Raw genomic sequence first — 20,991 nt, 5'->3', positions numbered from 1 at the left:
TTCAATCAATTTGTCAGTAGGATGCTTTTGTGATGCCTGTGACAATCAAAGCTACTGCAGAATAGCTTCCCATCTCACCTCTGTAAGCTCCACGGAAGCTGGATCTCCAAGAATTGATCCATCAGGCTGCTTGTAGCCTGCGTACCGGATCAACTGGTTGTTCCACACCCGGAAGTCATGATTCACGTCTGTCCTCTGGGGGAAGATGGTAATCGCCGATCTACACATCAGAGACAAGAGCATTGGGTTAATCCTGAGATCCCTCTGGTGGATTTACAGCTCTAATTTTCTAATTCAGGCAGTTTTACAGACTCCATTAACTTTATTTACAGATATGTCAAAGTTTATAACATCTTAATGTCTTCATGCCTTATAGTTGCATTTAGCAGATTAAAGCTGGGCATTAATATAGTTTACAATTTGCCTATGTATATATGAGGGTAAATTTGTCATTTTTGTATGTATGTGTGTAACGGAGGCAAGCTAGTAAGAGCTGTGTGGGTAAACCTCACTCCCCTAATCTCAAGAGGCGCACTAGCGACAGACACTAGAGGATGCAGTCTTAAGTGTCCTTGTTAGCGTGCCTCCCATGCCAGAAACGCTGGTTTGAATCCTGCTCGGAGCAGGGCGAGTTGAACCTGAGGGGTTTAATTGGTGCTGTGACCCAGATGGGAGTGAGGTTTGGGCGAGTAGAACCGGAGCAGTTTCATGTGAGTAAAGTTGGATATGCTTATATATCCAACATTATATATAAAGGCGTGCAATAATAATTTTGTGACAGTAGAAACAAATCATGCAGATGAGATTTGCTATATAGCAAATATAGCTTTAAATGAGTATACTGTATGTATGCGGACAACATTGGATGACTACATATCCAACTTTAAATAGCTTTTTACTGCTGTTAGCTTTGAGGTCATACTAATGCACTTCACAATGAAGAATTTTACAGTAATTCTCTTCTGAAAAATAGATTGATAATTCATTTTGTTAGGACGGACATTTAAAAAAAAAAAAAAAATCATTGAGATAAACAGGAATGCTAATAAATACTGCTTTTCATATATAACGAACTGAAAAACAAAAATCTGATTTGCAAGCTAGTTTCCTAGCTAACAGAGTTTAGGAAACTAGCTGACAACCCAGCAAAAAAAGCTTTGCCAGGATGGAAGACCATCCTAAAGACTAAGACCAAAACATTTAACTGTACTATATAGTTAGCTATATTAGCAGAATAATGTATAAATCAGCTTTACCCAGCTGAAAAACAACCTTGACTGGTTTGCTAATCTTAGCAATGTTTTTTTTCAGCAGGGTAAAGCTAATTATTTAGAATTACCATCCTGATAATAGTTTATATAGTTGAGTTTATCATTTTAAGTGCTTTTGAAATCAAACTACCCAATCTGTTTTATTAGCAAAAAGAAACGTGCTTCACTGCTGAAAATACATGGCATTGACGTCACTTTGGGGCTCCAACAGTGTTGAGGTGCCTTTCCTTGTTTACTGACTTCAACAGTATGCTAAGAGCGCAAAGTGTCAGTCCAACTAATCTAAATAACAAGTTCCGTCACTCTCGAAATACGACTCTGGAGGAAATTTGGGTCACCAGCCTGTTTGCAAAAGCGCAGAGAAGCTTTTCTTGCTAACAGAGAAATGTGCCTTGATTTGTTTATGTGCAGAAAAAGAGTGTAGGAGACCTCTGACGTTTATTCTGGCAGGTCTTGATGATGTAAGAAGCAAGCGTGGGGGCTTTTGCCTGTATAACAGCGTTTCCTCTCTTCTTGTTTTAATTTTCCCTTTTCCTCACCCCTCTCTCTCACTCTCCCAGGCTCTAATCATTCTGTTAGACTGACGCTAATTAAACAGAACAGATAGTAAGTGTCGTGTATGATTAGCTTTGTAACGTGGCAGCGGTGCCAGCGCTCGGCAATGCTGTGGCAGGTGCTGTACTGAGGGCTGTGGAACAAGGTGACAAAGAGAGAATGGGAACACACACTTTGACAGGGAAGGAGGCAAGTCGCAGAGAAAAGGAGCTGGTGAAAAACGACCACACTAACCTGAGGTTTCCTTTGTTGGTGGCATATTTGATGTGGTTGCAGATGTAATTAAACATTCCGTGAGCAGTTGTGCAGTCTCGAGCGTCGAACACCTCAGCGAAGAGAAATTTGCTTTTTAGGACACAATCTTTTTTCTATTATAATAGGTATCACATTGATATAGCTCTAGATGAGATGAAGGGAATGGTATATTGCATTTCTGGAAATACATTTGATATTAGACTAATCAGGAGATAGACACTAAACATAGTTAGATTTACATTTAATGTTTGTATAATGGAAACTTAATGTACTTTACTTAAGTATGCCATGCTTCTGGAAAAGAAATGACCATTTTCAGGTTAAGATTAGGGACTGGGTTTGGTCAATGGTTGTTTGATAGTAATGTTGTTCGAGAACCATCCAGGGTTCTAGGACGAGAAATAAAAACTAGCTCAATACCTGTAATTTGGACCACTGGATTCGTCCCACACAGCGAGCTGCATTTCTCCATGCGTGTTTGGCCCCATAGATTAGCTCTGTGTCTTTCAACTGATATGTTCCAGAAGTTTCAATCTCTTTTTTGACCTCTTCTAGCCGGTCAACATGAGCCTTTGAGCCGCATCTGTTCAGACAAAACCCAAACAATTAGAGGTGCATCTTTAAGAAAATTATTACAATTAACAAGGAAAGTTATGTTGCATAAAAAATAAAACCAATCAGAATTGTTTTTCTTGAAAATATCTAAAAATCCATAAAACAAGATATATATTAGAGATTTAGTTTTGGATAGTATATCTTGAAATAAGTTCTTACTTCAATGGCAATTTTAAAGCAAAAACGAATATATATATATACACATATACACACGCACATATACGTGTGTGTGTGTGTGTGTGTGTGTGTGTGTGTGTGTGTGTGTGTGTGTGTGTGTGTGTGTGTGTGTGTGTGTGTGTGTGTGTGTGTGTGTGTGTGTGTGTATAAGGATGCTCACATATTTGTATGTATTAAATTTAAGTTGTTCTCCTACCTTTTGATTGATGTGAAGTACTGGTCAATGAAATCTGTTGCAAGTGGTAGCAGTTCGTCTTTTCTTCGGACTTCACCTGGTTTGCGACTGTGCTGGTTTGGCGTCATAATAGAGCCTATACAAACACGCTCAGTGCAGATGGGAACCTGCTAATAAAAAGCAACTAGTACAATTAGAAAACTGAGTGTGCAAATTCAAACATGCTACATCACTCACAGAAATGTGCTATAGATTGTATTGTGCCTGTCTCACACATATTGTGTCCATGGGAGTTTAACTGCAACAGCAGGCAGAACTTCAGACGCTTTTTCTGCAGTGTAACAGAAGTGCAGCTCTATACAGAAAATAAGGTGATGTCTGGGTGAGCACATTGAGTACTTCCTTTAATTGCCAGTATAAATAATAAAATGTCATGAAATTTAAGTTACATAAGAAGCAAATTTACATCCAAATGGTATTATTTACATACACAGCTTGTTTTTTTCTAACAGTTTTAGGTTGCTGCCTTTATTTAAAAAATGCATACATGTATATATATATTTCAATTATGACAACTCTCTAAATAGTTTTAACATGTTAATGAATATGGTAATAAATTTGGTCTTGGTTGACTAGATCTGCTATGCTGCTGCTGCTGATGTGCGAGTATAGACTTCTTTTTTTTTTACCATAGATACACAGACAAGCTGCTGTGAGCATGAAAGATATGCTGCTGCTGCATAAATAGACACATAAATCCCATAGCAGATCTAGGCAGGTGGAGCTGGGGAAGGTGGAGGGGTTCAGAGGAACTCGGATAGCGCGCAGCAGGATTAGTTTATAGCAAACAATGAACTAGACTATTTAAATGTTGAGCAAGCTTCTCATTGGCTGCAGGGTCAGCAGAGTGTGGTTATGATGTGATTGCTTAAAGATTTAATGTAAAGGACCTATCAGCCTGTGCCCGTAAGAGTTTCAGGACTCTAATATACAAAATAAGTCTTAATTGATCATCTGGAAGTGAAAAAAGGTACATTTTTGGATTTTTGCAAAAATGTCGGTAGGGGCACGCTGCTTCTTACACATTGCAACTTGTTAAAATGGTTACAGAAATGAAAAAGGCAAATGTTATGCGTCACTCACATGCTGCAAAACGTAGCAAACATGCAATAGGACCCTTTTAAGGCAGTGAAAATCATATTCTAATCAAATATTGGGCATGTGAAACAAACACACAGAGCTATAGCATTTATTGTATGTGTGTTTCATGAGCCTATTAGTTGAAAATGTATGAAAAACATATTGCTAAGTGATAAGTTGCAGGCTTCATCAGAGCTTGATAAGAAGAAGCAAAGAGACAAACGGAAGTCGCTCATTGCCTTGAGGAAAATACTCATATGGTCACTATAATCAGATTAGGTTTGAAGTGCACTGTCACTTTCTGTAGCTGCTAATATGTTCACTGGATTAGGGGTGGAAAGACAGAGCTGAAAAATAACAACAAGCCTGTCAAAAGCTAGTGCTGTTTAATTAAGGACTGACTTGTTTTTATGTCCCAAATTGCCCTATCAGTCTGGTGAAGCATTTAAACCATTGACCCATAACGTTCAACAGTTTCAGAGCAGCCAGCCCAAAATAACCAAAATCCCTTTAAAGCAAGTCAGTTCACTAGGTGGCCAACTTGGTAACACCCTCGCACTTACTGTATGAGCTCACGTCATAAACAAAAATTAGCAGTCCAACCAAAACAAAGAACAAGAACAAAATGCATGGTGTCAACCAAATAATAATTAATGTGCATAAAGCAAACCACAAAGGGTGAGTTATTAGTTTTATATTAATGCACTATAAGATCTATTCTTAATATTATTGAAATACTGTACAGCGCTGAAATGAAAAATGATGTAAAATGGTTCACTAACCACAATAGAAGGTTTATTAAAGGGGTCCCATTATGCCCTTTTACGAAGTCTTGATTTTGTTTGTGGGTTGTATTAGAATATATTTCAAGCTTCATTGTTCAAAAAACATTCTTTTTCACATTTTTTACACTATTACAGCGCCTCTCTCCCAAGTCTGGCTCAAACGTGCCGTTTAGTTCCCGTTTCGATGAAGCCCCTCCTTCCAAAATACTAAATGTGCTGTGACTGGTTAACTGGCCCAGTGTATTGTGATTGGCACCGCTAAGCGTGCGTTCGGGAAAGTCCCGCCCCTCCATAACTGCGAGTTCTGCTCTGGTGTAAATAATTAAGGATGGCGTCAATTTCAAACCAATTCGAGCCCACTTCAGACCCCGACAATGTTAACGAAAGGGGCAGTGAACAGTCTTACAAAAGCAAGAGCTTACAAAAGATACAGTGAACACTACATCAATACTGTAACGTTAGCTAGCAGGCAAGTTGAGGCAAAGCTTTGCCCCTTTGTTTACATCATAGCAACTACATAAAACTGTTAATGGAAAACACAACTACAAATAAAAAGACACCGCAGCTCAACCAGGTCTCGGCATCTTTTTTGCGATTACCTTGGGCGGAGATTATTTAAATGAGTAACGTTGTGATTCACAAGATCCTGAAAAAAACGCAATGTTGTCCAAACGAGACGTTTGTTGTAGTTCTTGGAAAGTGAATTCTGTTAAATAAAATATCTCCCTTTGAAGTGGACTTTGAGCTTTGTAACCTTGCAGATCTTTTTTATGCTCAAACAGCAACATTACAGACTAACTATTAAGTTAAAGTGATAAGCATAATAGGACCCCATTAAAAAAAAATGGTGTAGAAACAAATTTCACACATACACCCGTCGCAATGCGGCGCACGGCGCAAGTGTCTTTTGCTAGTTTCAACCCGACGCAGTTATCATTTTCACATCCCGCGCCACGTTGTTTAGATACCAAATGCATTTGCGCCCATTTGTGCGCTCATGTGCTGCTGGTTTGAAAACGATGTGTGTTCAGGCGCATTGTTGGCGCTTTGCTATTTTGAGGCAACTGAATTTTTATTTAATTTTATTTAAAGAGCGTGTTAGTAATGTGCGCCTATAGGCGGGTCAACAACGCGCGTACACTCTGCTTATTTCACACACAGGGATGCGCAGCAGCACACAAACATGGCAAATATTACAAATAAAAGGATTACAATGTAAAAGATTAATATTGTGTAAATAAAGATATGGTGGAATCCGGCTTGTCCCGTAGATGGTCTGCTTGTGCGCTTTAGCAGATCCGTTTGCTCTCTGGAGACGCATTTAGTTTTTCCGTTTGCAAATTGTGCCATGTAAATAGCGTTTATATCACGTTACACCCAAAGCACACCCATTACTCATTAAGAGAATAGAAACAACCCTTTCAGACCATGCGCTGGTTGTGCCGACCATTTTTCCCGTCGTTAAACTAGCAAAAGTGGATTGAGACACGGCCTAATTGCACTTGCACCGTGCGCTTTAGACCATGCGCTTAGATCGTTAAAATAGGGCCCATTGAATTAAAAATGAAATTTTGAAGCAGAAAAACTGCAGTAGTATGTAAAATTTACTGTTTTCTGCTGTATCATCCTACATCATCCTCCAACAACCATATTGAATGTTTCAATTTCTTCTATTAATTAAATTTTTCTCCTACCCTTATGCTGTCTCTAAACTAACTTCTGGTAAAATGACCATTACTTGTGCAGTATAACTTATCCATTTATCATATCATGTGGCATGTACTGGGACACATGTGTGACTAACCAAACAAGCACTGATGGCGCTTATCATTAGAATGTTAAAAATAAAATAAGACTTTCATTAGTTTCTTCGCATTCACCCACCATAAGGGACTGTGAATGCAGTCTTGCAGCTGTCACATTCTGTAGAGTTGGAGATTCAACCCAAAAATCCTTCAGAATGTGATATATTATAAATTATACCATCTGTAATTAGCATCAATTAGCATGCAAAGCCATCCTCTCATGAAAGTGCGCAGAACTTCATAACCCCCTCTTGGACGGATGATTCAGATTTAGAGAGATGTTGAGAGTTCTGCAAACATGTTGTCGTACAGATTTATGTCTACAGTGGAAGGCAAAAGCTAATTTTAAACCTCAGTTTGTTCACAACATATGGATTCTGTTCACCTATTTCCTCACTTCTCCGTGGGGAGCGCCATAGCGGCGAGTGACTTCCGGTAAGATGCTCTCAACTTCCGTTTAGTAATTGTCATCAGCTAGACGAAGTTACTGGTGATGGCAAATAGTGGAGGCTCTGGTATAATTTGTGCCATTAAAGGCTACAGAAAGCTAAAAAAAACTTCTGGAATATGAGTGTTACGACCACAAGCCAACAACAAGAGGGGAATGTAAATGCCCAAAACCATTTAAATTGCACAGTATGCCATCCGACGACGAGGGCAAAAGACAATGGCTCGCAGCACTTAATTTGAAATTACCACCCCGTAACATCCATGTATGCTCATTCCACTTTGTGGACAGACAACCAACAACGGAAAATCCATATCCTGAACGTTGACTTGGATATGATCGTCCATTAAGAAAGAAGAGAAGACGACGAACTGAGTGAGGGTTCAATCTTCGGATGGCTGGCCATTTGACTGCTTTAATTGGGATAACCGGGCCCAAAACATCAATCATACAAAACAATAAATGCATGAGATTATATTCATAAAAAGAAAACAATTTATTTATTTGCAGCGAGAGTGACAGACAACGCGTTACACTCGCAGTTCAACCGTGGCTGGCTAGAATGAGTGTCCAGCAAAGCGTCAGTAAGCAACCAGTCGTGATCACGGCCATTTGACTGCTTTAATTGGGATAACTGGCCCCAAAACATCAATCATACAAAAGAACATAATCATATCAACAGATGCATCTTAAATGAGCTAGAGAAGGTGGAACACAAATCACAAAAACTGCCAAAAATAAATGGTTTCTGAAACTTGCCAAGGCAGACTGCCAGCCAGCCACTGACAAGGTCACGTGACATGCCAGAATCAGACTGCCAACTGCCAGCCAGCCACTGACAGGTCACGTGACATGCCAGCTGAAGATTGAACCCCTACTGACAAACTTGTCCGGAGGAAGGTGAGACTATTCATTAACGTTATTTACAAGGCTAACGAGCGGGTCTGCACAATTAATCGAAATGTGGCTTATGATACGGATACAGTATTTTCAGTACCAAGTTCTCATGATCTGTGCTTAAACGTCTTTAAGAAACCAGCGTTTCCTTCAGCAGTTCAATATGTTAACTTGTAGCATAAGTGTATTCATTTAACAAATGACTCTTTAGCATCGGCTCTTTAAATGAACCATTTTGACTCCCACACTCATGTGTTGTAGTGTTTTGATTCAGTATGACGAATCTTTTAAATGAGTCAACTTCACGCTCGCAATGTTTAACAAAACAATACCTATCAGTAATTGTTTATAAGCTCATTATGGTATGCAGGAAAAACTCAGCATTTGGTCCTTCGTACATGCCATTTAAAAGTGTATTAGTGCTAAACTAAAATTCTGCATGATTTTGTTCTAAAATATATGAATTTATTATTGACTAACTTTTTTTTTTATTGTATACAATAAAAAAATAAAATAAAAAATAAATCACTCTTTTCGAAATAGAAAATATAATGACCAAGCTAATTATAGATATGGTTATAATGGTTTGTCTGTTTTTACAGGAGCTGGTGTTTACCAAGAGCACACTGTCCTGGACGAAGAAGAGAGTCTTGCATCTGCCCCCAGCCCCATGCAATCAAATGTTGATGACCACGGCTGTACATCTAAAAACTTTGCCTCTGTTGGAACACAGTGGGAAGACCTCATCTTCGAGGAGCATTGTTATATCAAGAGACAACACAGTGTAACTTATGTAAACCAGTCAACACAGTGTGATACTTTCAAGCATCCTACTCTGATGAACGACTCTGACTCAAATCTGTACACCGGGCTCCCACTCCACACATTTCATACCCTTGTAGCTGTTCTGCATCCCCATGCGAATGTGGCATTCCAGACTGAAGTTGAACAGCAAATCTTGCTCACACTAATGAAGCTGAAATTAAACCTTTTGATAGAAGACCTTGCCATTCGATTTTGTATATCAGTGAGTCAAGTGAGCAGGATCATTTCTTTTTGGATTGACACCATGGCTGTAGTCTTGAAGGATCTGATACCATGGCTCCCCAAAGAAACCATAAGGGCCACAACACCAGAGGCATTTAAGCAATATTATCACAATGCTACCTGTATCTTAGACTGCAGTGAAAGTGAAATCCAAAAACCAAGGAACCTTGACTCAAGGTCTGAATCGTACAGCCACTACTATGCTTGCAACACTATCAAATCCTTAGTGGCTATTGCACCTTGTGGTCTAGTAATGTTCATATCAGCAGCATATGGGGGCCGCTGTATAGACACATTTATCACGCGTGACTCTGGCATTCTTGAAAACCTTAAACCGGGTGATGAAGTGATGGTGGATAGGGATTTTTTGATAAGAGACTTATTGTATGAAAGACAAGTCAACTTGATAATTCCTCACTTCGCCAACAAAACAGCTCACAGCTGACAGAAGAAAGTCACGCGCAGTCGCTGGATTGCAAATGTAAGGATACATGTTGAACGTGCAATTAGGAGACTGAAAGTATCCAAGGTGTTGTCAAAAACCTTGCCTATCACCCTTATGCCAAAGATTGATAATATGCTGCGTATATGTGCAGCTTTAGTGAATTTGCATGGTGACCTGATCTGTGAAGCAGAATATTAATGCTCAGACTGCATGTAGTAAAATTTGTACATTTAATCACAATACTTTACATTTTTAATTCTAAACAAATCTCCAAATCTCTTTAAACATATTTGCTGTATGTTAAACCAGGCTAGCAGTGTTAATCTATTTATAAATACCCACCTTCCACAACACAGTAGTAGCATGGCTACAAGACCTACCAGGGCCAGCTACTACCACTACTCCACTACTCCGCTATTTTGTAACATAACCCATGCAATGTGATTGGGTTTATTTATAGTCTGACTCAGCTTTACCTCTGCTTTTAAGAATGTGAACTGCTGATGATTATGGCAAAGAACTCATCCAATTTTATTACTGTGTAAGTAATTGTATGCTTCCGTGCTTTTATAATTTCGAAGCTCCTCGCCGTCGACACCCTCAGACAAAACAAGATAATTGAATATGTCTACATATGTGACTGATGGCCATTGTGTCATATCATTAATCCAGTAGGTGGCGCTTGTCAACTTCGTAGGATGAGGGACAGACAAAGTAACGTTGTTTACGGTCTTCGTTAAATAGTCTTGCCCGTGCTGCCACTGCAAACTAATGTTGCCCCTGCTTGTTGCCATTATGGATATTAAAATGAAGTAAAACAGATTACAACCTTCGTTTCAGAGCTGTCCAATAACGCCTACCTAAACGCATGAAGCTGCGAACCGGAAGTTTCGAGCATCCTGTTTCGCGTCCCGTGAAAAAGGTGAATAGGAGCAGCTAAATTGCAAGCAAATGCATATAGCAAAAGTCAGCTCTAGTTCCCCGTCATGTCCGAATTACCATAATTATGAGTTTCCGACTTTAAAAATGGCTTATATTTTTGTTGAGTTCATTTTTTTTATAAATAATCTGAGTTCTCACACTAGTGTTGTGACATCATGTAAAAACAAGCAAGAAGGGAGCAGCTAAAGCTACTTTGTTGACAACCTCTGTTTGATTTTGAACCTCTGGCATTTAAATATTTCACAAGAGGTGAATTAAGGTAGTGCTAAAGTATTTTTCACTCATTACTAACAAAGCCACACTTGGATCCATTTTAGTGTTATGAGTGTTGCCATAGAAACAGTTCCTTCTTGTGTCTGTGTCTTAAATCTCAGAGTTGTCATTTACGACATGTAATTACGGTAATTCCGACACAATGTAAATGCTGCATGAACCTCTCACACTGAACCACTCCTGATATTTCTTTCTTGTTAAAATATCACTTTGGAAACACCTGAATAAGCAATGGGCCTAATGATTTTGATCACAGAAAATGTATTAAGGTCCCTTTCTGGTTTCTGGTAAACTACAGAAAAATTAAAATTGTAGCTAGAACCATGGTGTACCTATCGATCCATTTCATATATTTCCTAATCAAATATATAGTTTTTGTTGGAAAAGGCCACGATCCTTGCACATGCGCTACTTTGCATCAGTCACCATCAGCAGACTCAGCGGACTGGAAGTTGCCTGTTTATCAAGTAAATCGTAAAGAGTGAATACAATGTTATCCTGTCACTAAGCGATGAGTATTTATCAGTGTTGAAGCCGTGTATCGCGCACTGCTGAGCACACGTGAATGTGCTTTCCTATTATATTATTACTTGCAATTCGTGGTATATATTTTGCAACCAGTATTGGATTTGTATGCATCTATGTGTGATTATGAAACGCTCGTTATTTAAATTGTATTTATGCAATGTTTCTGATTACGTACAGTTAATTTAAATTACTTCGGTTTTAAATGTTTTACCATTTCTGACCACAAAACTAACCCTGTGTAATGCTGTGTTGTGTACAGCCAAAGGAGTCTCAACGAAATCCAAACACAAGTAATCAAAGGAGACGCATTTGAAACGTATGTTTGTGCCTGATGTAAACAGCAATGCCTCTTGGCTGACCACTTGTGATCGGATCACCAAAACAAATCTTGATACTAGGTAGAAAAAGAGAAAAAGCTAACTCGATTTCCGGGATATTGTATATAATTGCGGGCATCAGCCGCTATCAGTATTTGGAAGACTCCTAGAACTTCCAAGAGAGTGGGATGTCTGAAAAGATATTTCTTCATACGCTCAATTAAATGGCAAATAGATCATATACAGGTACAAGGCCTTCCTTAAAGCTTTGAGGTCAACATCAAACATACCGTGCTGGAGCTGTGATGTAGAGTATCATTGTATAAACCTCCAGTTTCCCAATTCTTCACTTTCATGAATCTGGGACATTTGGAGGGACTTCCATTCTGTACAGTCTTGGTGGGGGAAACACTTCCATGGGTTTGCGGCTGTGGAGGAACAAACATCACACCTTATTAGCAACTTGTTTATTAGCAAACACTTATCCAAAATGACTCCCTGTACACTTATTACAGGAACAATTCCCACAACACTCTCCAAGAACAATTCAAACGAACGTTTAGGTTATCAACACTGACATTTAACTATTTTAATGTAACAACATCTACTAAAATACATTCAAATAAAACAATGTTTTATTTGTCAAGATTATTTGCATCACCAATCACAAATATGCAAGTATTGATTAATATACTGACATATTCATATAAGCATGAGAGTTGTGCTAAAAGGAGATCAAACATAGCATTTTCTAAATCAGTCATAAAAAAAAACATAATAATGATAATAATACATATTTAATACAATAATACATATATATTTCTTTAAAATAATGTTTTGGCTATCAACACAGACATGTAACCATCCTTATCAGGTCACTAAGCAAAACCGGCCTTTTAGGTCCCGAAAAGATAGTTTTTTTGTTTGACATTAATCAGAGTCTTGGAAACTAGAAATCTGCGTGAAGACAAATGATATTGACACCAATTAACTTTCTTTGCAAAGTTATTTATTCTTAAGCTATTTTAACAACCAGCAGGTTAAGGAAAGAAATTATACTCAAAGTGTCAAAGGGATAATCAGCATTATTAAGGAAAGTTTAATTGAGCTTTGATTTTCAGAGAGAATAAAATACTCTCATTGACTTTCAATTCAAAAGATGACTGTAATTTGCTTAATGTACAAATGTTTCAGTTGATGACATCTTTAATCCAATGGAAATCAATCTAGCAGCCATTATATTCCTTATGAGGACCCAGTTCACAGGCCGACGATTTCAACTCCACATCACATCGCATAATTGTGGTGGTTTCTGATGATATGAATGCAAACTTCAATATCAGCCTTGGCCCATTATGTTCACTGTCCCCTGGAAGAATAGTGGGCGTCCTTCTACTCAATCGATTTGATTCTCCTCAGAAGACAAATATGTCTCTGGCTACACAACATACACGATTATTATTTCAAAGCCACCACGCTACACTTGGCTGGCACGGAAAACACCACACTCAATTTTGCGCATGTGAGACATCTGAAGTGAAACGGATGAGAAGAACAATCTTGTCACAAGTGAAACATGAGGACAAAAGCGGATATGATACACCCTTACATATATACAAACGTACACCGTGACAGGAAGGCAGTGTGAAAGAAACGGTGTAAAATTAAACAAGGAAACTTCAACTGAGGATTCTGTGTACATGACAGCGTCGCCCCGAGCAACGACTGACACACACACACACACGCGCGCGTTCGAGCGGGGTGGAATAATCGGCAACATCACGACACTTGGAGACCACTTACCCACACAGGAGCACTTCAGATACATGCACTCGATACACTCACGCAACATTCACAGACCAACAGAGCACACCTTCACTGCTGCAACTTTGCTTGATAACAGACACTGCAGGGGAAACTGCTTTGTCTACGTCTCATCCTTCTCATAATACAGCTGTATTAACACAAGCTGTGCACAAAGCTTCATTGTGTAAAAGAGTAACATGAGCTGATTTGACAAACTAATTTCACAAGCTGCTAATAAATAAAACATTGTGGAATGACTAATCAGATGAAAAGATTGTGTTGCTTTGGATGTCATGGAAATTGTCTGTATAAATAGGCCTACCTAATATTAGCTTTATATACATCTTTCCTTCCATCCATCCATCCAATATTTCTTATCCATCTGTCCGTCTATCTATCTGTCCGTCTTCACTTCCATGGAGATAGATTGTACTGTATTAATATATCTACAATAGCCACTGACCAATTTTGGGATGTATATTAAATGGCATCAATAAATGTAACATCTCCTACTAAAATACATGCTTATAAAACAGTCATGTCAAAATGATTTGAATCACCAATCATAAATGTGCAAATATTGATTAATATTGAAATATTCATAAAAGAGGGCTGAAATAGCTTAATTGATGTTTTATTGATGCTTAAATTGCATCAATAACGCAAAATCTCCTTATAAAAACATGTAAAAAAATAAATAAGTGTCAATTCTTTGCATCACCAATCCTAAATATGCAAATATTGATTAATATTGCAATATTCATAAAAGTGGGCTGAAATAGCTTAATTTATGTTTTATTGATGCTTAAATTGCATCAATAATGCAAAATCTCCTTATAAAATACATGTAAAAATAAGTGTCAATTATTTGCCTAAATATGCAAATATTGATTAATACTGCCTACAGTATTCACATATTCATACAAGTATGAGAGTTGTACTAAAGGTTGTCTACATTATAGCATTTTCTAAATTAGTCATACATAATAAAAATAAATAAAAAAATAAATAAAAACATCAAATTTGTAATAAAAGACAAATTTCTATAATTTTTTCAAGCAACTTGCAAAAAAACATCTTTTAGATGCAAAAATGTAAAAGTAAAATGTAAAAAAAAAAATGTTTTCTAACACTATTATCAATTTTTAACTATTTTCTTAAAACATGCATCTGCTAGAAAATACAGCCCCTGACATGGTAAATAATAACAGAAGGTTATTTTATGGGCGCTGTGAAGTGATATACACAATAGCTAAAAATGCATTTATGAATAAATCACATATTTTTTTAACTGGTGAAATGCTGTATTGACATAAGCATCCAGGAGAGGAACTATCTGTTTTATAATTGAACATATGAAGGCATGGAATAAAACAAAAATGTAGATGATAAAATAATATTGCTCATTTTTCACGCAGAGCTTCAAAGGCGGCAACATCATTGTTTAATGATGTTAGCAGCTCATCTGTCCAACTGCTTCACACCACTTCCACTGGGCGAGCGAGCCTTATTAGTGCTTAAATTATGCAGGGCACTGCTGTTAGCCTTGGAAAACTCAGCACATTTCTAAAAAAACCTCAACCACATCAGACAGACTGAAAGGTTATTATCATCTCAAACGTTTCAAAATATCGCACCTGTGTGCGTTTGCTATAACTAAAGCAACGAAACATGCATTCTGTCTAGTGTCGGCAAGGTTAACTTTCCAGATTACAGACACTTCTTACAAAAAAAAAAAAAAGAAAAAGAAATGGAACAAGCTGGTCCATTTGCAGCTTGACATAGAAATGTAAAACAAGTTTAATATTGTCTAAAGTAACCTAAAGAGAATGCTCACATATCTCAGCAGGAATATTCTTTATATCTAACAGTGTGTCAAGAATATTCTGGGCATGCTCAAGCAAATTCATTACCCACCATTGTGTGTCAGAGTGAATATGCTAAAAGTGCAAAATGTCAGCATTCACTTCTGTTATAACAGGTCAGGTTATTATCAGGTCAGAGTAGCCAAGGTCTCAAACTGTCAGAGTGAAGTGAAGATTGAAAGGTACAAGGGAATGTGTTATCGACCCTTAGCCTTTGCAGATAATGTCATATCTGGCTAGCCATTTAAAGTCAATGTGACTGAATAACACACACACTTAACCCTGATGCACAGTTCATTTATGCCTGCTACAGATTGTTGGGAATCCTATAAGATCATTACAAATCTCACTGTACGACATGGATCTAATAAACTTGGGTATGACATGTATGTAAACTATGGAATCATAGGCTACGACGCTAGTTAGTGTACAAGAATAAAACTTCAGTATGCGCTAGTGGTAAACAAATAGAGCAAAATGAATCACACTTTGGAAATTGTGGTTTTTATGTGAGCTGAAAAAAAGAGGAGGTCATTCCTAGAGAAAAGAGAATGACTTGGCATGCCAATTTTGCAAATGGAGCTTGAGGTAATATAATTTTAAGTTTTAGCGCCATGTTGCGTTGCGTTGATGATGCTAAAAATTTCTGAAACTGTAAGAAAATGATCACAGGCTATCTTTGGTCGCAAGACCATGAGAACGGCCGTCTTCAAACCTCTCTCACTGTACCACAGAAATCACCACGTCTCAGACAGCCGGAAATCGTTCAATGTGTACCAGGCAATTGGGTGTACTCAAAATGTGATTTTGTAACACAATGTTTTATTTATTTATTTTTACAAATGTGATATCACTCAATTTATTAATGTTTTTACTCATGTTATGTGTGTTATATGTGTGTATATGTGTGTGTGTTTGCATTTGTTCTCCATCGTGGAGGTGTTGTGGTGTCACTCCATTTCTTTCATTCATGACTTTTATTTTGGACAAATTATGTAACAGAAAACATCAACTTGTCATCTCACCCTTTCATTTCTTATGAGTGATCTAGTGGGTTTGGAGGGAGTTGGGGTTGTTGGTTTTTTGCTTTGTAACCGACTTTGACAAATTATGTAACAAAGCATTTTTTATTTTTTTGTAAGTCGCCCCTCGATTCCTATGGGTGATTTTTGAGGGTGGGGAGTTGGAGTCTGTGTTGTGTGTACGAGCATTTCACATTGTGGATGTGTTATAGTGTTGCCACTTCATTATTTGTGTTCTGTGTTGTGGCTGATTAAGTGAAATTAGGGTACGTTTACATGACAACAATGTACTAAAAACGGAAAAGTTTTTACTTTGCGTTTTTTGCATACAGACGATAACAGTCAAAACGATCCCCATTTACACTGATCCTTAAAACTGACTAAAAAAAGGCTATATATTATGCATGTCAGGCCAATAGATGGCGATGTCACTTTGTAAGGAAACACTACAGATGTGTCGGCTTCCAAATGCGTCCTTCATTTCCCTTGCAATGAAGGATAAAACAGATGGCTCCTTTGTGGCCTTGTCTGTTTAATTTAGAGAAATTGCAGAATTACACTGTTAAATACAAGTATTGGGTTTCAAGTTACTCAAATATCTGATACAAAAAAACAAAAACAAAAAAAAAACCTTCCATTCAAAAAAGTATACATTTGATAATTTCCCCATTCATTTTAATGTGGGGTCTGGGGAAAACAATGAACAGTGATCAGTTAACAAAACATTAACAAACGCTGATTAATAAAAATGGAAGCTTTAGCGCAAGCTCTGCCAGGAAGACTCAATTGTTACGTCACTTATTACTTTCTCATCTAGCCAATCGTGTTCTAATACTCGTAGTATAAAAGATCGGTACTTGCACATGTCTGAGTTTGCAGATGCTGACGCTTTCATTCACCTCCATCCTCTTACCACCACCACTAGGATGGTCCCTTCCCAAACCTCCCAGGGGGTCGGCTGCGCCCCTGTCTTCGTCTTCAGGCAGGAAATGCCGAGTCCGTTACCCTCGGATCGCGAGCTACGGACGGGGCCTACGCCAAAGAACTTTATATCACAATACTTGCATGCTGGGCTGTTAATAAATGTATGTTTTGTTACGTCATTTTGCCTCCTGCGTCTTTCTGGTAGAACTGTTAGTAAATGTTAGCTAATGGATTTACTAATGTTAAAGTCCCCATGCAATCAAAAATGCAGTTCTTTTGGCTTTTAGTATGAATATATAAGCCTTACAGTTATCTATAAGCTAATGTGCTCCAAAACAATGACAAAATTTGCATTTAGAAAATATAAGCATTCAAAACTTAAGTCTCTCACTTCCGCAAATATTGATCGATGATTTGATTCTGCACTTTAGCTTCTAATCAGATTTTCTGTCCAATCAAAAGCTCTCTAGAATCTAAAGCGACCGCCCGGCCGCCACCCAGAGATTAGGAGGAAACTGTGGCTTTACCGAGCTCAACAGCCGAGCTGTGATATAAACGAAAATCTATTGGCTATTTTTAAAAGGGGGAGGAGCTGTTCGATATGTCCCACCCTGTCGTAAATTACGTTAACTCATTGAATAATGCTGACCGTTTCAAGGCACTTCAGTTGGCCCTTTAAAAATTGGGACCTTATTGTAAATTGTTACCTGAGAAAAGTATGCTAAAAGTGGTTGGATGATACATTACATTACTTCTCAACGGTGGGACTTTTTGGCTGTTGGTTCGATTTTGTGAAGGTTCTCATAAGAAATCAATTTTAGTACAAAAAATGAATATAAAGATGCAAATTATAGTTGACAAAATTAATAAAAAAAATATATTAAAAAATCTGCAAAAATACCCCAGACCACCTTTTTAAGCAGACTTGGTTGTAATTGTCTGGTCTACTTCAAAACCTGTAGTGCAGAGGTGGCCAATCCTGTTCCTGGAGATCTACCTTCCTGCAAAGTTCAGCTCCACCAACCCTGATCGTACACAACTGAACTAAATTAATATCTTCAGGAGCTCTTGATAATTACAGGCAGATGTGTTGGTTCAGGGTTGGATCTGAACTCTGCAAGTAGGTAGAGCTCCAGGAACATGATTAAGCGCCCCTGCTGTACGCACACACACACACACAAAAGTATTTCCTCATCAGGAACACAAGATGCCACCTGTGCAGATCCATCACTTTAAAACTTCAGCTTCTTACAGTCCAAACCAGATGCAAAGAAACGCAGCAACAAGTGATAAAAAGGCCATTTCTTTGATGTAAATCTGACATCTTGTGTAAATCTTGACATTTTGTTGATCACACACATTGCACTACATAGCCCTACTATACTCAATATTATTCATTAGATGTTGTCTGATTGGCCGCAGCAGTTTTGCACTTATTGCGGAGGAACTTTGTGCCTGGTAGGACATGCTCTAAGGGTTCATATATCATCTCAACAGTCATTGCATCTTTTTGTCACAAATAGTGTCAAGCATCGTGCACAACAATCACATGCTAACTATGTCCCATGTTCTTGTCTTTCCATTTCTCTTGTACTCTCTCACTCCCCCCTCCCCTTCCTCGTCTTACTCACTGATGATTAATCATCCACCAGACACTGTAATACACAAAAGAGAGAAAGAGAGCAACTCCGTCTTGGACCACACAGCTGCATCCATTCATTCCTTTGCTTTCTTGGATCGCCTCATCCATCCGGTTTCTTTCAGAGGGGATAATGCGTCACAAGAGGCCAGATGAGAGAGTCATGTGCTGATGTGAAATGTAAGCACTGCTACCCCCACAACCAGGGCTGTAGAAACACATGCTACACCAGCACTGCTGGCAGGTACAGAGAAGACCATGTGACAGACGCTAGACTAGAGACAGGCTTTCATATGGTTACTTGCAAGCAACCCTACTTGAAGTACTTGAAGCACTTCTGCAGTTAATTCAGCTTGAACTTCTTGACATGCTTCTTGACTGAATTTAAATCTTATTTTGTAGATAATTTCAGACATGGGTGTGATTTGTATTTGTGTTTTGGTAACCATTGTATTTTTTAAATATAAGGTTAAAGTTTGAAAATCTCCCGAATAAAAGTTCTTGGCAGCAAAGGTGCATTAGTTCGGCACGGAATCCCTCAAGAAACCCATATCGTTTTTTCTACAAGGTTCTTTCGAAAACATGCTTGAAGTTAAATTACAGATTCTTCAGAACACGTTATATATGTGTGTGTTACACTATACTTTCTAAATGGCTCTTGCATTTCGATTTTCATATTATGCATCCCTATATGGTTAGTTGCATTTTATTAGCAGTAATAAGCATTGATTTTCACTGCTGTCCATGACCCAAGAAAATAGACCTATTGTGATCCATGAGTTAAGAACCTCTGCTTTAAATCCTCAAATACATTTTACAGTAAAGTACAGTTCATATCAAGAATTAGAAAATAAAACGATGTATGTGGAACTACGTCCTGTATTTAAGAATAGGACATTGACTATCTGCCAGCTGTCAAGCAGATCAGACCATATTATAAGTACAGCTTCAATATTTCTGAACTTGCACCTTTAAAACAGAAAAACAAATACTGATAGATTACTGACTCACTCGCAGTCCTTCGAAGCCAAATGTGAAGCCATTTAGACTGTATTTTACCTTGTCACTCTCTGAGTAAGGGTTGTTAAGCACCATCGGCATGTTGTCCTTTCTCCAGAGGTCATCAAACACTCTGTCGTTATCCGACGCCAGCTGGGCGTTCTGTCCATTTCCCACACCAAGGTCTCTGAAAGTCACAAACAGTTCAGGTCACACCTCAAACATCAGCCAGAAGGAAACAAGTCTAGATGTATGTACAACTACTCAAAACACATTCGGTTATTTTTTTATTTATTTTTTTATTCGTGTCTGTTGTAAGTGTATTACGTTTGTGTATTATGCTTGTTAATCAACAGCATGCCTCAGATGCCATCCATAAAGCTTAACTTGAATTTCATTAAAACATTCATTTTTCAAGGCTACCAATGTGCACTTAATTGTTTAAATGAAATGGTAAATTGCCTCAATTCCATTCACACTCATATTATTTCATAATCAGATTTAGCTAGTGTTCAATAAACCATGCTATCAGATATATAATGAACATTTAAAAATGTAAACAACAAACACTTACAGAACATTTTTTCTAGCTGACTTTGCATTGCATGATGGGAATTATAGTAACACACTCAACACAAATGTGAGAAAAAAGTGAGAGAAGCATAATTGGTTTTGGATGAAATGCTGCCATCTCACTAGTCAGATTGAAATTCCAAGCACAATTATAATTTGTTTAGTAATATAGAAAAGAAATCTGGTGAAGTGTGCACTTTTTCAAATGATAAAACACTAAGGCCATTTCTAATCATTGCTTTGTTTGTTTGAGCATCCAGACTTGCCCGACAACAGCAACAATGATTAAACCAATGGTGAGAGTTTGGGGCGGGACTATTGTTTAACTGACCAATAGCAGAAAGGAGGAGAATGTTTGGGAAACCCATTTGGAAACAGTCATTATTTTTACACACTTCAACTTTTTTGCACCCTCAACGGGGACAGCTGCTATTCATGAATCACAAAGACTAAATCTAATCAGTTTTGTGTAATGAAGCATTTACAGA

The 20,991-nt window shown here is 37.9% G+C and overlaps 1 protein-coding gene across 4 annotated transcripts in view; it reads right to left on the bottom strand.

Annotated features, from left to right (window-relative positions):
* Nucleotides 1–20,991, bottom strand: part of nos1 (nitric oxide synthase 1 (neuronal)) — a gene marked incomplete at its 3' end in the record, with an annotated part of 59,893 nt that overhangs the window by 30,466 nt on the left and 8,436 nt on the right. For 2 of the 4 annotated variants that reach the window (XM_082170802.1, XM_082170804.1), the window contains exons 3-8: nt 19,991–20,117; nt 11,966–12,103; nt 3,070–3,218; nt 2,502–2,664; nt 2,061–2,152; nt 79–220 (exon numbers count right to left, since the gene is read on the bottom strand). In XM_082170802.1, coding sequence (XP_082026928.1) covers nt 79–220; nt 2,061–2,152; nt 2,502–2,664; nt 3,070–3,218; nt 11,966–12,103; nt 19,991–20,117 — 811 coding nt within the window. The remainder of the gene's footprint in view (nt 1–78; nt 221–2,060; nt 2,153–2,501; nt 2,665–3,069; nt 3,219–11,965; nt 12,104–19,990; nt 20,118–20,991) is intronic. The other 2 variants (XM_082170803.1, XM_082170805.1) reach the window with 1 other exon arrangement.

This window comes from Leuciscus leuciscus (assembly GCF_965113295.1).
Source record: "Leuciscus leuciscus genome assembly, chromosome: 5".
In the NCBI taxonomy this organism is placed as follows: Eukaryota; Metazoa; Chordata; class Actinopteri; order Cypriniformes; family Leuciscidae; genus Leuciscus; species Leuciscus leuciscus.
This window is presented reverse-complemented; position numbering and strand designations above follow the sequence as displayed.